This window comes from Anguilla rostrata, chromosome 9 (assembly GCF_018555375.3).
Source record: "Anguilla rostrata isolate EN2019 chromosome 9, ASM1855537v3, whole genome shotgun sequence".
In the NCBI taxonomy this organism is placed as follows: domain Eukaryota; kingdom Metazoa; phylum Chordata; class Actinopteri; order Anguilliformes; family Anguillidae; genus Anguilla; species Anguilla rostrata.
Window position 1 is genome coordinate 44,673,050 of NC_057941.1, and position 17,647 is coordinate 44,690,696.

At 49.8% G+C, this 17,647-nt stretch overlaps 1 protein-coding gene across 4 annotated transcripts in view; it reads right to left on the bottom strand.

The window, feature by feature from the left end:
• Positions 1–327: 327 nt before the first annotated feature.
• Positions 328–17,647, bottom strand: part of LOC135263901 (syntaxin-1A-like) — a 111,475-nt gene continuing 94,155 nt past the window's right edge. For 3 of the 4 annotated variants that reach the window (XM_064352361.1, XM_064352364.1, XM_064352363.1), the window contains 4 exons: positions 13,169–13,242; positions 11,559–11,696; positions 8,313–8,423; positions 328–7,161 (listed from right to left, as the gene is read on the bottom strand). In XM_064352361.1, coding sequence (XP_064208431.1) covers positions 7,009–7,161; positions 8,313–8,423; positions 11,559–11,696; positions 13,169–13,242 — 476 coding nt within the window. In that variant the 3' untranslated portion in view covers positions 328–7,008. The remainder of the gene's footprint in view (positions 7,162–8,312; positions 8,424–11,558; positions 11,697–13,168; positions 13,243–17,647) is intronic. The other variant, XM_064352362.1, reaches the window with a different exon arrangement.

Sequence of the window (17,647 nt, forward strand, 5' to 3'; positions counted from 1 at the left end):
AATTACAAAACAAAAAATACTGAATGAAACAATTTCATAATATCGAAGCACTTGGCACTCGATTCCGATATGGTATGAAATGTAAATATCCGCCCGATATATCTGTCAATCCGAAATATCAGTCGACCTCCAGAGTGACAACCCTACGGGCCTCCTGCAACATTCAGCATCGTGTTGAGTGGTTTTACAGAAACTCAACAATGCAGCTGTTCAAGGTTGGCACAGGCATCTCCCATAATTTCCTTCTCTAATCACATTACAAGTGACGATGTCCACAGTTCACTCTTCACAAAACCATACACGAGAAAAGAACAGTCTTACGCAGCGTGTCTTTACAATTTTATTTATTTTCAACAACAGTTCAGTTTTTTTTTTTTTTTACAGACATGTTTTACCGTTTAAAATTGCATAAGCTTTTTGAAACTGTAATACTCAGCCATTATTAAAAATAAAAATCAGAATAACAAAGTTGTACACTGTAATCGCCCAAAAACTATCGAGTTATAATATTCTTTAAAAATTAAACGTGAACTGTAGTGGTTTGGCACTTCCTACAGTATGTTAGAACATATGAATGTATTTACACACATCGTATGGGGCATGGAAATGCTGTTTCCTCCCGATCTAGGGCAGTTACTTTGCCATTGTTTAGTGGAAAAGAAGACTTAAGTGAAAGCCTCACAGCTTTTGAAGAACTGCTCTATACAACCTATACAAATATGTGTGGAGTACATAACTGGTTTCATCTAAGACAGGGCTCTGGTATATCTTTGGTTTGGGGGTAACACAGACAAAACCCAAAAGTCAGGCCAGGGAACGGCAACTGGTGAGGATGACACATGTGAACAGGCTATTAATTTGGGGCTGACCGAAACCTTTTCGGTCATTTAGGTCTGAAAAAAGTGATGTTACACAGGACAATATTACATGAATGCTTATATTAAGTTATATATTGTGTACTTTCTTAACCTACATAGCAAAAAAAAAAACAAACCTCCCATCACAATGAACTGGAAGAATAAATGGGGTTCTAGCATTTTCTGCACAGAGACAGTTACTTAGTACAGGTCGGGATGAATTAGTACAGGTATCCGGGTAAGAGCCTTGTACATATAGCACCACTCATTATTCACACTCGATCCCTGCTTCAGTCTAATTGAAACATGCTGTGTCCACGGTACGATATGGTTTTGCAAGCACATATTTTGTTATATTCAGAAACCTTATATTCAGAAACAGGAAGTGCTAAGTGAAGCGATGTCCTGTTTTAAATCTGTGCCTTCGTCCATTCCTGTAGTTTAGACTGCACTGTTGTAATTCCAGATGGTGTATTGACTAATTGCTGTTACTCCAAACAGCGGCCCTGGTACACAAATCTATAATTCAATATATAACCTACTAGATCAACTCTGTATGGCTCCCTTGCAAGAAAGGTTTAGCTAGCAATGGGACCTCCTCGTTAAATGAAGGTCAATAAATTAATAATAAAATAAATAAAACAACAGAATTGGTGCTCTAATGCCACACATTTAGAACTCAGGCCTACTTTAAATAACTATGCAATCTGTGGTAAGGACGTACCAGTGGCCGATAGCTGAGCACTGTAATTGAGGTCTGTACTCAGACAAGGGTCAGAGGTCGTGTCCATTGTGGATATCAAGAGTGCTGGTCTAGTACCTGGTTTCCCCAGGTCTGTCTTCTCGCACATGAGCTAAGAGGCTAAACTTGATCCAAGATACTTTATCAATGTAGGTCCTGTTTCTCAGTTTTTCAATGGTGACACTGGCAAAGATGAACAGTGTGAAAACCATCTGATACCATAAATAGTTCCCACCACTTTACTTCCAGAAGTAACTGGCAGGAAGCTTCCCCTCCCATATATTGTTTCACCACACTTAATTGAGAAATTAAAACAGTTGGGGTAAACTGACAGCTACAAAAACAGGGACAGTACAATTTAGTTCACCTAATAAATGCCCTGACAGAAACACCACAGTTAAATAGGGCTACATAAATCTGTCAAGTCAACCAATTCAATGGATTCAGACATTTTGTTTTGACTTTCACATTATTAGCAGTTTATTACTTTTCTATAACAAAAGCTTTGGAAGGGGGGAAACATCTCTTCAGCCACCCGACCACACACATTTATTTACTAATTACTTATTCGTTTTTTCATCGAATGCTAATGCATAGCACAATAATCTCCAACCAATGGAAAATGGGAATCCATTTTGTTTTTAGTAATCTTTCCTCATCACCTACCCATAATGTCATCATGCAGGTTCCCAGGTCTTAACTGCGACACAAGCTCTGGGCCTCTCGGCAGAGCTCAGTGTACAACAGACGTCAGTTCCTCGTATCACACCTGTACAGGTACAGCACTCAAGCTGTGTATTGCTACAGGGAGTTGAGGGGGGGTAACTGTTTGACTCACACACACACACACACACACACACACACACACACACACACACAGGCTCTTGCCACTACACACTACGCTCAGAACCACAGGACTGGCTAGACTACTGCTCCCTAAGACTGGAGAGGAGTGGGTAAATGTGCGCAATGGAACAGTAAAGAGGAGCACGACTTCAAAGACAGCTTCAAAATTTCACATATAAAACAAAATCGATGCACGCCATTAACATGAACCCGTACAAAAAAAAACACGGGACTCGTCCATAGTTTTCACCAGAATACTTTGGTACTAAAAAAACGGAAAGAAATAACCCACAAAAAGACCAGAAAACAAAAAAACGGGAAGAGTTTATATATTTTTAATTAACAAAAAAAAAAAGAAAAAAAACAAACAAACGAAAAAACGCACTCCTAACCCACAGCACGTTACGAAAGAAGGACGACACCGTTTCACTCCGGATCGGCTGCACATGCGAAGGGCTTTTGTTTTTGTTCAGCCGCACGGCCCCATGGGAAGGAAGTGTGTAGCATCAACGGCTAAGCTTTCGATTCGGGAAGAGGGGGTATGCCAGGGGGGCCAGGGATTTCACAGGCCTGTTCCACTGGGTGACTGGGAGGTCTTTGGGATGCACTTTGACCTCCACAGACGCTAGCCGCACCCTGCATACCCCTGTAACTCCTAGATGATATTTCTCAAATGTGAACCGCCCCCCCTCCCCCTTTCCCTTTCCCTTCCCCTTCCCACCCACCACCCCCAATAAGGTCCAAGCTAAACCTGAAATGGAGCCAGTTCTACCATCACATGGGATGGGATGACCAGAGAGAGCACTGGCCTATGTTAAAAAGCCTATACAGAATATGGCACATCTGGTATATGTCTGGTCTGGTACACGTCTGGTATACAATATCCCCCCCCCTTTTTTTTCACAAAAAAGACAGCATCATACAACACAGAGGCAACAATTTGAGTAGGCAACATGGCTGTTGTTTGTATTGTTTACTTCCCTTTCAAACCCAGCAAATATATATTTTTTTGGAATGTATTAAAGTCTGACGGCTAATTGACGTGGTTGCTAAGGCCCCTGCTCGCAATGGTCCAGTATGTCCGCGCACGGACCGAACTGAGCAAACTGCAAACGTGCATCTCAATGCACAATCAGGTAAACAAAATCATTTAAGGGTATTGTTATCATCGCAGGGCAATGTAACCGGCTCTAAAGGACTCTAAAACTGCAGTATGGCAGTTTCCATTTTAAGTTTTTCCATCTTTTCAGGCTGTGATGTCATTCAGGGAATCCAATCGATTCCGTGGTGTCATTGCTCCGGTGAGAAGGAAGAATGTTTTTTTGTCTTCTTCTTTTCTCTCAACACGGCAGAGACACAAGTGGCAGTGTGGTTTTGATAAGATGTTCGTGTGCAAGCGCAATCACTGCATGCACGCAAACGTGCGGACGAACACGCGGACACGGACAGAGAGACGGACAGACTGAAAAACACGCGCGCACGTACACAGTCGGAAATAAGATGGAGAATGGGAGAAGACGCTGTTGGCGAAGAGCTGGTCGGAATGAGCAGTGGCCAGGCGCGGGACTGAGATGGACGTGGTAATACTGACTGAGATGCAGCCCTTCTGTGAAGTGGCAGTTCGGGCTGGTTTTTTTTTTTTTTTTTTTAAAGCAAGGATTAAAATACAAGTTCCGTCACAACTTTTTTGTTCCACCGAACAATGTTATATCTTGAAGAAAATCATGCAAACGTTACGTTTAGACATACTGCACGTCAAGGGGTGAGAAGGGGGCAGCCAGGTAGGTTGATATGCTTCGACTGCGCTAATTTGAACTCTCCTTTTCAGAGGTTAACACACGAGTCTAGCGATGGTTATCTTCCTCTAATAAAACACTTATCATCGCAGTGTCTGTATATCTCTCGATAAGTGTGTACACAGCATACCTTCCTCACTTGACTCATCTAAGAGATGATTAGTACTGTAAATAAAGGCTATTTATTTGACATAAAAAAAGAAAATTTTCAAGTCGGAATGTGTGTGCAACAGTATCATTTTCGAGATCACCAATGACCCCTCCCCTTTTTCACATTGGACCTCAAAAAAACAAAAAACAAAAAAAAAAAACAAAAAAAAACAAGAAGTTTTTAAAACTTTTGTCATATAACATTCAACACCCAGGTAAACACATCGCAGAACCACACATTTACAAAAAAAGGAACTCATGCATAAGAAATATGTCTTCCTTAGACACTCTCACTTTGTTGGTATGCAATATGCTTTCTGCAGGAATGCCTTGGGTGTGTGGGTGTGTCCACGTGTGAATGTGTCTTTGTGTGCGTCTGTGTATGCTTGTGTGTATACTGCACTGTACTGTGTTTATGTGTGTGTGTGTGCGTGCGTGTGTGTGTGTGTGTGTGTGTTACAGTATGTGCGTCACTGCTGGAGCTGTTGTGTATCCTAAGCCAGAGTTCCACCAACGGTGGCTGCAATTACTATTCCCAGAATCACACAGCATATAATGATCATGATTTTCTTCTGCACAGTCAAACAGAAAACATGACATCAAGTAGAATTTTAAACATTTTACGGGATTCCAGGCAGCATGAAAAGAAGAAAGGAAAAATAAGTTAAAAAAATGACTGTTCATCTCAAAAATTTTGCTTGTGAAGAAATTTGTGAAAAAGAAAAGAAAAGAAAAACATTCGAATGCAGGTGTAACAGTGCAACAACAGGCTCGCGTAATAAAAAGGAACTTTTATTCGCGCAACGTTCATTCCAGAGTACATAACGGAAACTCCCTCGCTATTCAAACAGTGTTTCATCACTTGATAGATCCGACGGTACGCTGAGTGCCAATTTAAAGAGTGTGTCTCTTCGCACATTCACACATAAAGGCCATTTGCCAAAGGACACGCGCCCTGGGAGACAGCAGTGGCCACTAATTAGACTTCAGGGAATTCAGGGATGTAGTGGCATTGATGCACCAATTATAACGCCACGGACAAAAGCCGAGGCCGTCGTTCATATCCAACCCTGCCCAGTACAAGTAAAGCAAAGACTTTACAACGATGTCAGAGCATGCCAAAAATACGTAACTTTAATGGACCGATTGTCGCACTGCAAGCACTAATGGACATTACTGGCGATCTGTCTGAAATGCGTTGTCTAGCCAATCGGTGTGGAGGGTGAGCTATCCTGGATTTAAGCTCGCTGGGAAGTGACGGGGCCTGAGACATTGATACAGGCATCTTAATTGCTGTTGGCCCTTTTTTTAACCCATTTGGCTCCAGGTTAAACTTAAGACATTTAATTCAGGTTCGATAACAGCATGCGTTCACAAAAGGAAGGGTGCAAGCATGCAAGCTATCACATGCAGTACACTGTAAGTACACGTAAAAGCATGCAGAAATCCGGAATATTATTAAAGCCGTCCACTGCTGAGGCATTCCGAGACGTTCCGTTGAGCGGGTGTGGCAGGAATTAACAAGCCTTCTCACTGCAGTTCCTACCAGTTTTGAATGACACGAAAGAGCTTTACTTTCAAGGTACAATTCACGGGATCAAAGGATCTCACAGAACCCGTTTGAAGTAATTGTCTGACATCAGAGAGTGTATTCTCCATTAAAACCCACCACGATCGAACCAAAGTGTTCCACCGAACACCAGCTCCCGAAATGTCACCTGAGCCGTAGTCTTGAAGCAAAAGTGCCACACAGAATGGGTAAATCCCTGAAGACACACTGTAGGAACTGTCATATCAGCGCGGTAGGCCCCAAAACTGACTCGCTGAAACCTGGCACAGGACTTTGCGACTTTGGAAACCTGCCACAGGGTTTACGGTCCTCTCCCCTCAGCTGTGGTGAAGGTGAAGCGACAGCGCAGCTGTTGGTCACACAGCTGCTTGTCAGGGAGGAAGAACAGATCCCGTCCCGAGCGCTAACCCGCACGACATCGCCGTGGAGACGGCGGGTCGCCGTAGATACAGGCACGCACCGAGAGAGGAGGCGGCGCGGTGTCGGGCTAGCTGAGGCCCTGTGGCCAGGGGAAACAGGGGAAATGGGGAGAGAGACGGCCCAGGAGATCCCTCTGGGTTCAGGGGAAACTAAAAGGAGAGACAGACTGCACCGGATGCCCTCCAAGCGCGGCGAGTTAGGGTTGCGACTACTGTGCAAAATGCCATAGTGCATGCTGGGAAAAAGAGGCAGGCACGTGTTTGTAGCCTGCTGATGAATAAAAAAACCTCCAAATGTATATTTATTGTGTGTCCCTCCTGTTTCTAACCCTCCCTTGTGCGGTCTCTCCAGGGAGGTTATTATGTCATTAAGGGCCAATGAACCGTCGGCAGCATAGATCACAGCCGCGCTGACAGCAGGCCTGTCTGTTTCCCTGTCAGGCTGGGGCATTGACTGTTACTACGGGGACCGTAGGGGTCAGAGGGTCGCTGGGGGTGAGGGCGGGGGTGAAATCCCTCGGGTCCCCGGAAGCCACGCGGGGGGGGGCTTGTGGGGCCGTAAATCTGCCCGACAGGGGGAGCCGCTGAACGGGTGACCGCGGGACCGCTAACGCACACTCCCGTCAATTTACAGCGACGCACCGCCGCACCGGGCGCGGGGGGGTACCGCTGGCAGTGCCCACGGCTCCTGGGACGACAGCATTCGCCATCCTGGGCATCCTGGTGTCCCGATAACCAGGTAGAGTTTCCACTGAAACAGCAGCTGGTACAGATCTTTGTGCTGCTTTTTGAGTTTACAAATGATGATATTTCAGTCACTGGACTGTTGTGTCATCTTTGTAAACGTGAGAACACTTTGGCAGCCATTATAATATAAAATTCTCCACATGCAATGTCATTATTGCTAACCATCATCCCTCTATCGCTAACGTTTATCTCTTAAATTCTTAGCCAGTGATACACTTGTCAGCCAGAGGGGGGCAGTATTTCCTAAGGTCTCCCAAGCTACCTGTAATTCTATATAAGGGGGGGGGGGGCAAGGTGTCATCCCCAATAACTCAGACAGAGAGACAGATATTCACAGGATGATCCCTGTCATTACTCTCTGCATTGTTGATGTTTGACGCAGAAAATTTCAGAGCCTCTGTTTGAGCCTGAAGAGCAGGGGTGAGAGCAGTCAAATGATCATAGAGCTTTTATTTCATCAGTGGATGGAGCAAAGTGGGGCTGACTTGATAAGCACTCGGATGGGAGATCTCAGAAAATCGAATTGCTTCTGTACTACATCGTGCTGGTGGCAGTCCAGCAGGGGGCAGTCTTCACTTCGGACTTCAACAGCAAACTAGCCCACAGGGATTCACCGACTCTCTGGTCAATGTATCACCCAGTGGGGGGTGCTTCACATCGGGGGTGGATGATGCTCACCACTCCACTTACTGTAAAGCGCTTCTTGATATTTGAAAAGGAATTAACCCTTTGAAGAGTAGGTTTTTAGGGACGTTGTTTCAAAATTGTAAGTTAGTGTTCTAGAACCCCACTGCTTTCAATTACCAGTAGTGATTGTGACATCAGCATTAGAATGTTCAGTTAAGAACATTCTAATCACATTTTTGTGACCTCACACCTTAAATGGTTTAAGGGGTACAATAAAAGCAATCTAATTTACACTTATATTATAAAATCTGTCAGCTGAGCTGGGGTCGTAGCAGCAGGTTTGAGTGACAGCAGGGAAGTGACACGTCTACGCCACACCCTTTCCTCAGCGGTGCAGGCCCTCAGGACCCAGCCCGCTGCCACGAATGAACCGCAATGGGGGTGAGGTGTCTGCGAAGTGCCCGCGGCTCGATCCGGAGGAGGGAGGGGCTAAACCGTGCCATGCCACACCACGCCGCGACGCCGAGCGCCACCGCGACCTCGGCCGCTCCGACTCACCCTCCGCGCTTTACTCTGGTACTTCACCGCCTTCTTGGTGTCGGACACCGCCCGCTCCACGTAGTCCACGGAGTGCTCCACGTTGTACTCGATGCGGTCGATCATCTCCCCCTGAAGTGGTAGAGAACGAAAGAAAAGGGGAGGGGCGAGGGGGGCGGGGTTAAGAGAGCTTTCTGCCCCGCCTCCCACCTGCCGACCACCAATCGGTGAGCGGCCTGCCACCTGCGTTTCCCGGCCGGCTACTCCACACAGACTCCTTCACATTACGTGTTCTACTTGACATCACCTCATCAGCGCCCCCTGTGGGCACGGGGGGGGGGAGTAAAAAAAATGGCTGAATTACTGAGCCCATTCACAACAAGCCTCCCAGTTAAAATCGTCACACTGGGACTGAACACAACCTGCAGTTTGAAGTTATCGCAGACGCGCAGACACAACGGGGGCAGGATCACGTTCAAAGAGGCCGTCAGCACCTCGGATATTTACTCGTCGCTTATTCGGAAGGGAACGCGACGGGGCGAAACGCCCAGCCGCTAACAGGCTAACGGGGCGACCGCCGTGGTCTCCCGGGCAACGGCAGAGGGACCCCCCGGTCACCCCGTTCACCTCAACGGGGCCGCAAGCGCTGATCTCCCACCCCCCCCCCCGTCCCGAACGCGTTTTGTAATCTTGTTAAAGGAAAGCAGGTGGTTGAAAAAAAATGCTAACGTGCTAAAAGCCAAGCGAGTAAACAAAGAGGAGGGGAGCAGCCATTGTAATGCAGAGCGAGGCTCACTGACTACCTTTGAGATGCAAAGCTGTAATTGCTTAAATGGCACTAGGCTGTCATTAGCAGCTATTTATATTAGCATTATATAACCGAAGAGTGTATAATAATGTCCCGGCTCCATCCTGAAAATGATCGATGTTCGAGCGTCCGCTGATAGATTTGTTTCTCGGGTCAATATCCATTTAAAAGGTAGGGTTTTCACGTTGACACGTGCGCTGATGGAGGTCGCCAGACTGAAGCATTAGTTCTTTACCAGTCAAGTAAAAGAAAAAATTTCAAGAAGCACCGTACGTTCTTTAAGTGGTCAGTGTTAAAAGATCCTCTGTTTTGGCCAGGGTAAATGCACATATGGGACACAAGCACAGACAAGTGAAATTTTAAAAGGTCATTACCTCGGGAAGAAAGCAATCCAGCGCTTAAAAAAAAAACCTGTTACGGTTATAAAAAAAACTGGAGTGGACGACGCAAGAGGAAAAAAATCACAGCACAGCGCAGTGGATAAATTCACGTCGGAACTGTTTGTGAATGGATCACCTAATTATGCATTCATGTTAAAACGCACGTTTCTCGTCCTAGGATTTGGACGTGAATGCACAGATCTGACTAACGGATTCCTGACCGCCTTCAAGCGACGACTGAAGACTCACCTCTTCAGGCTGCATCTCTCCCCATCCATCCCTCGCTACCTCCCTGTAGTCTCTAATTGACTATGTTAGCTTAGGGTTGTAGCTAGGTACGCTGTTTACCTTAGTTGACGTTATTGCACTTGTGCCTACTCAATTATTGCTTTTATTATTTGCATAGACCGCTTTGCTGCTGCTTTTGTTTGTGTCGATCAGATTGACCTACACGGTCCAAGTTAAACTACGTGGTCGTTCCCTGCACTTGGTACTGTAATTCCCTCTAGGGTTTTCGACACACTTGTTCCTGGTTATGGTTATACACTTTGTTGTACGTCGCTCTGGATAAGAGCGTCTGCCAAATGCCTGTAATGTAATGTAATGTAATGGATTTACGCGGATCAGTCATGTGACACAGGGTTTCAGCGCCACTGTCATGGAAAGACATTTTTCAAGGACGAAAAAAAAAAAAAGCTGCGACAACAGTACAGATGCCCCCAGATGACGATCCGACAGAAAAAGCATTCCAATTCACGCGACTCCAAAAAATAAAAAATAAAAATAAATCACACCTTGACTAGTGCGTGTGTGTCATTGTGTCTTAACAGAATTGTTTTGGTGTTCCCTCTGACCACAACAGGACTGAAACTACACAGCTACTGGATTTGGATCAGATTTCAGATTATTTTTTACAGCACCAAGACCTATAAAAATCATGTCTAATACAGACCTAGATATAGAAATTTTTACAGATTTCATCACCAAGCAAAAGCTTATGAAAACACAACAGTGGGTATTTCACCTGCCCAGTGCTCAGTCTGATGCACAGACACATCCACGTTGAAACTGGCAATGCAGAAAGAGCCTGGAATTGATTTTGGGGCTCATTGTTCATGGCTACAGTAATGAAGGGCTTTGACTTTATGAGTTTCTGAGTACCAAACACAATTTCACTTGCAAGACCGAAACAGTCCCCTTCACAAAAAAAAGAAGTAAAAAAGGGCAATACTTGTGCCACCTTTTGGGCAAGTATAGCCGTTTACAACGCATATCAACGTGCTTACATAACAAGCGCTCTGGCCCAGATCACAGGCAGCCGGCCGGCGCTGCTGCAGGAGAACACGGAAGTGGCGATCGGGTTCCATTACAGTGATGCGGGCCTGGCTGGGAGCACGGCGCCGCTGCCTGCAGTTCACTGAGAGCAAAGCCCTGTCAGAATCCGGGGGCGAATCCCCCCCCCCCCGCTCTCTCACTGCTGGCTACCGCTACTCTGCTTCAGTAAGGCGTCCGGTTAAAACGCGCAGTGCTAGTGCAGTGCAGTACCCCTGTGGAATACCCCTCTTGAGTTTGGGTTTAACACGGAAGCACCGCGAGCGCTTTTCAACCTCTTAAGCCTCGAGCCTTTCCGGGGGGCGTTTGGGGGGGGGGGGGGGGGTTCAGAGAAATACGAGCGAACGCAAAAACCAACCCCAGTGATTCGAGGGCGTAATTTTATGGAAGGGGATTACAGAACAGGCCGAATAACTCCCCCCACCCCTTCCAGTAATATAAGATGATGAGAAAACGTTTTCAAATAAATAAATAAAGCAACAGGAAGAAATCATACATTTCTCCATAGAATTCACCAGAAATTACCATTTCACAGCAGTTTTTTTAGAGGGTGGCAATTCTCGGGGTCTATACAATTCAAGCCCCCCCCCCCCCCCCAAATTCAAACTAAAGTTACGTCCTCGCAGTTGTTCATTCGGCTTTGCTAGCATGCTGCGGCCCAGCTTTGGCTGTATGAGGCCATGGGAAAAGGAGCCAGAGGGGGACACTGGGACGGAGGAGGTCTCTCAGCAGGCCGGGGACCCTCACCTGGCTCTCCACCAGCATGGCCATGTCCATGAACATGTCGTGCAGCTCGCGAATGCTGTTCTCCAGCTTGATGATCTCGGTGTGCCGGGTCTCGATCTCGTTCATGGCCTGCTGGGTGATATTGGAGTCCATGATGATCTGTGGGGGGGGGGGGAGAGGAGAGTGAGTGAGTGAGAGAGAGAGAGAGAGAGAGACAGAGTGAGCGAGAGAGAGAGAGAGAGAGAGACAGAGTGAGAGAGAGAGGGAGAGAGATTAAACTGTGCTGTAGTCCACACAAGTCTACACTCCTGTCTATCAATCTCACACAAACACACACACACACTTCCATTCAGATCGGCACGCATACATTACATTTGTGTCACCCACTCGTGGTGACAGGTGGGCAGGCTAGCTTTGCTTACACTGCCTCCTCTCTCTCTCTCTCTCTCTCTCTCTCTCTGAGAGGCCCTTCTTGCGGGGACCGTGGCGGATGCTTTTATTAGACGGGCCGAGCGCGGGCCGCCGTCCGCCAGTGCAGCGGACCCGCGGCGGCCGCCGGGCAGCGGGCGAGGGGGCCGCTCATTTCCCAGGGGCCCCCGCTTCGAGGGCGGATTAAAGGCAGGTGTTTGCCGAGCGCGGGCGGCGGGCGCAGCGAGCTCCACGCTCCACATCTGCGCTGAGGGGGCACTGGGGACTCATTAGGGGGCATGGCGCTCCGTTTGGGGGGCGCCAGCTGAGGGTGGGGGGCTCTCGCTACTCGCTACGGCTCGCCTCGTCTTGCCGGAATCTCACGCCTTCGCGCCCGGGAGGCTTGCAGCCGCGTGGCGGGCGTTTCGCGCTTTTCCGCGGGGAGGGAGGGGTGGGGTGGGGGGGGGGGGAGAGGGTGGGGTGGGGGGCGTGCTGGGCGTGTGCAGTCTGAGCGCAATTGAAAAGCCGTCAGTGTCGTCGGCTGCTTTATGTGCTGAGTAATACCCGGGGAGAGGAGCACAGCTGCACAGGGACGGTGGGCGGCACCGACTGCTGAGAGTGTGACCGTGTGTGTGTGTGTGTGTGTGTGTGTGTGTCTATGTCTGTGAGAGAGACAGAGAGAGAGAGCGTGTGTGTGTGTGAGAGAGACAGAGAGAGAGAGTGTGTGTGTGTGTGCGTTTGTGTCTTCGAGAGACAGAGAGAGAGTGTGAGTGTGTGTGTCTGTGTCTGCGTGTGTGTGTGTGTCTATGTCTGTGAGAGAGACAGAGAGAGAGAGTGTGTGTGTGTGTCTATGTGTGTGAGAGAGACAGAGAGAGAGTGTGTGTGTGTGTGTGTGTCTGTGTGTGTGTGTGTGTCTATGTCTGGGGGAGAGAGAGAGAGAGCGTGTGTGCGTGTGTGTGTGGGGTGTGTGTTTGTGTGTGTGTGTGAGAGAGAGAGCATGAGTGTGTGTGTGTGTGTGTGTGTGGAGAGAGAGCATGAGTGTGTGTGTGTGTGTGTGTGAGAGAGGGTGTGTGTGTGTGTGTGTGTGGAGGGTGTGTGTGTGTGTGTGTGAGAGAGTGTGTGTGTGTGTGTGTGTGTGTGTGTGAGAGAGTGTGTGTGTGTGTGTGTGTGTGTGTGAGAGACAGTGTGTGTGTGTGTGTGTGTGTGTGTGCACACACACTCACCCCCGAGGTGAAGATGGCAGGGTTGTCACTCTCCAGCATGCTCTCCAGCTCCTCGTTGGTCGTGTTCCTGCCGGCTGAAATGACACAAACGGACCAATGAAGACTGCTGGGCACAGCAACACCAACACAGTTACCCAACACCGGCCTGAACACTGGAGCCAAGGGCTCTGAGACAATGATACTAAACACTGCTACTCTGCACTACAACATCACTACAAATTAGTTTTCATTTAAATTACTATTTTATCAATCTGAATGCAAACTTGTTGCTCTCCTGCCAACCTCTGGAGCTGAGAGCTGCAGAAACAGGTCATCACATGAGTCACATCTCGCTCCTTTCCACACTGCAGACGCACCGCCAATTACACACTGCCCACGTCATCACACGATTATACATTACGACCAGGTCAGCATAATCTCGGTTTGTGCGTCCGCAGGCGCCTGATCTGACCAGGAGTGGCCGCTAGAGAGCGATGAGACCAACCGAACTAGCCGGCATACCTCCCAGCATTCCCCTCGGCAAGGCTGGGCCAATTGTTGCCTCTCCAAAGCAGACCACAGGACATGGCTGCTAATGGTGCGGCCGGGGACTCAAGCACCCAATCACAGGTTTCAGAATGATCGTGTGTTTATGGCGTGAGCCACCTGGAGACCCCACCGCAAATTATTGCTCGGAACAGTACAGCACAAACACAAAGACGACGGAGACTCCGGATAACCACTCTAACACTGAACTACTGAATCCTGTTTCTCTGACAGTGATTGATCCGTCAGCTTTTGGAGATTTTCTGCTTAAGACTCCACCTATGATGTCATATCAACAGCCATGCGAAGCAGCATCACGTCCTCCAACCAGCATGCAAACGGAACTGCTGGAACGATAAAGAACACTGCCGACCAAGATGACACATCCCCCAACCCCCCCTCCTCCCCCGTCCCCGCCCCCTAACTACAGGCTGCTCTCCCCTGTCCCCGGGAACCGCTTAATCTCGGGCCTGCCGGACGCACGTGCGGCGGGGTATCGTCACGGCGACGTGCTAAACGAGCGAGCGTGGGACGCTCGGACAGGAAGTCCATCAGCGAGGCGCCCGCGGCGCCGTCCGGGCGATTAGGCGGCCCGTCGGGCCCGGGAGGCGTCATCCCGCCGTTAATTACCGTCCGGCCGGCCCTCGCCTGCGCGGCTAACGACCGGAGACGGGCTATTTATAGGCCGCCGGGGCGAGACGCCGGCCTCGCTGAGACACGGGCCGGGCGAAGGCGTCGGCGAGGGCTCACGGATTTGGGAAGCGTTCCGGCGGGCGCGGCGACGCCCGGAGGCCTGACCTGCGGCGCGGAGCGGCACAGGGGCCCCCCACGGCGACGGCTCGTCAGGAACGTCGACGCTCCGGACGCACCGCGAATCTGCGCGCAGCGCGAGATGGATGGCGCCGCTTCAGCAGCGAGCGCTCGTGCGGCGGGGGGAGGGGGCTGGGGCGGGGGGGCGGGGGTGGAGTGTGACAGCCCGATCCATCAGCCGCTCTGGAAAAGGCCAGGGCGCGACACGCCGCTGCCTGCGCTCCCTGTGCGCTCCCTGCGCTCCCTGCGTGCTGGCATTTCAGAGGAACAGCGTGCTGATCTGAGAGCTTTTACTGCCCCGCTGCAACAATGAGACTGAGAGCCACACATGGCCAGAGAAACAGAGAACCAGAGAAACACAAAGAACTTTGAGAAACACACAGAACCTGAGAAGCACACAGAACCTGAGAAACACACAGAACCACAGAAACAGAGAAACACACAGAACCACAGAAACAGAGAACCAGAGATACACACACAACCAGAGAACCACACAGAACCTGAGAAGCACACAGAACCTGAGAAACACACAGAACCACAGAACCTGAGAAACACACAGAACCACAGAACCTGAGAAACACACAGAACCACAGAAACAGAGAAACACACAGAACTACAGAAACAGAGAAACACACAGAACCCTTTGAAACACACATGACCAGAGAACCATACATGACCGCAGAAACACACAGAACCAGAAAAACACACAGAAGCTTGAGGAGCACCCAGAACCTTGCGATGTGCACACAAGGGGAGCCCACAAAGGCTGGGAAACCCAGAGCCTTTCACTGAGAAGCACGGACGTCGTACCCGATGCCGTTCTCATTTCGGCAGTCTGAGTGGACTACCAGTGCCCTGGAGGTGAGAGGAATCGCACCGCGGGGCGGTAGCCTGCCGCTAACACAGACCACCGCCCGTCACCATGCCAACCCCACTCGAAGAACATAGACAGGAGGAGGGGTGAGGTGGTGGGGAGGGGGGTAGTTTGACTACAGAGAGACTACAGCACTGATACTCATGAACTCTTGTTTTCACTCTGTCAATAGTACAGATGGCCAGTTTAGTCATTACGCAAACTCAGTTCCACACGACGAACCGTCAGCTGAACACCACACTCATCAGCACGCATGAATCACCGAGCGCCACAGACAGCTTTGGCGCAGGTGCCATTCGCCAGCCCTGGGATAGCGGGCACTTCTAGGGGAGCACTTCAGTCCGAAACGTGGCCGACCGTTCAGCCAGAACTCTGCATGCGCGAGCTCTCTAAGCCATAGAGCAGGGATCATCAACTCTGGGCCTCGAATCCAAATCCAGCCCTGGTTTTCTTTTCTCCCGGGTAATTAGTGCTACTGATTGGCCAGACTGTCTTCACACCTGACTCCCAGGCAAGGAGAGGGTGGAAAACCAGCAGTTCTCGGCCCTCGAGGACCATGAGTTGCTGATCCCTGCCATCGAGAGCGCTCCCGGTGGCTTGCACTACAAGCACTGTGTGAGAGCCGGAGGATATTAAAACATAGCAAAGGGCAGCAGGACCGACGAGGGGGAAGGGGGAGGGGGGGTCCCACCAATGAAACGTTTCCGTGCCGGCCGATTCGGGGGTGCGGATAGCACGGATGGAGTGTGGCCTGACTCGCTTCCGAGATTCGAACCGGAGATGTTCCGAGGAACTGCGTTTCCAGTAAGGCTGTCATGTGTGTGTGTGTGTGTGTGTGTGACACAGTACGTGTGTGACAGTGTGTGTGTGTGTGTAAGAGAGAGTATAAGAGTGGTATGTGTGAGTGAGTGTGTGAGAGAGTACATGTGTGTGTGTGTGTGTGTGAGAGAGATACCACAGCATGGCCCACATACATTAGCATCCTCATATCATTCCCCCCCAGCAAAGTCCCTCCAAGTCACCCTGGCAGACAGGGCAAACAACAAACCTGACTCAGTCTGCCCCGGTGCCTGCAGACTAATTAAACTACACTACCCACGTCCCCCCTTCCCCCCCAGCCAGCCCATTCATTTCAGCCTTTAATTCCCATCAGCCGTACCAGTCCGGAGATAAAACACAAACGCATACATTTTAAACAGCTTTGGCTGATTGGCTGGCAGGGGCAAGGTCAATTATTCCTCCTTGGCTAGTGGCGGGGGGATTGGGGGTGGGCGGTTGGGGGTGTCAGAGTGAGTCAGTTCAGTCCTAAAAGGGACCACGTGGCAGTCAGGCATCTGCATGCATGACCTGAGCTCCTGCGTTACTGTCCCTGAATTTCAGTACAGCGCACTTCCTTTTTTTCTTATGGAGTCTTACAGAACCTGCTGCTAAGAGGCTTGTGTGTGTGTGTGTGTGTGTGTGTGCGTGTGTGTGTGGGGTACGTGATTGCATTCATTAACAAGAGCCGTCCGCCCTCGCCCCCCGTCCGCCCAATCGCTCGGAGACGTGGATGGATTGTCAGGGCCCACACTGCCCGCCCCCTTGCCACGAAAGCCAATTTCCTCTCCCCCCCAACCCCCCCTCTCTACAGGGCTGAGTATTTCAGCTGCCACCCCTGCATTAGCTCGCTCGCTCACTCACTCCATGCACCACTCACACACACACACACACACACACACACACACACACGCACACACGCACACACGCGCGCGCGCACACACACGCTCACCCACCACTCACACACACACACACGCTCACACGCACACCTCTCACACACACACACACACACACTCACTCACTCACACACACTCACACACTCACACACACACACACACACACGCTCACACACCACACACACACACGCTCACCCACCACTCACACACACTCACACACACACACGCTCACACACACACGCTCACACACCACACACACACACGCTCACCCACCACTCACACTCACACACACACACACACGCTCACACACACACGCTCACACACGCTCACCCACCACTCACACTCACACACACACACTCACACACACACACACACACACACGCTCACACACATACGCTCACACACCACACACACACACGCTCACCCACCACTCACACTCACACACACACACACACACACACACACACACACACACACACACACACACACACACACACACACACACACACACACACACACACACACGCCTGTGTGGGGTCATGTCGGAGGCCTGAACGG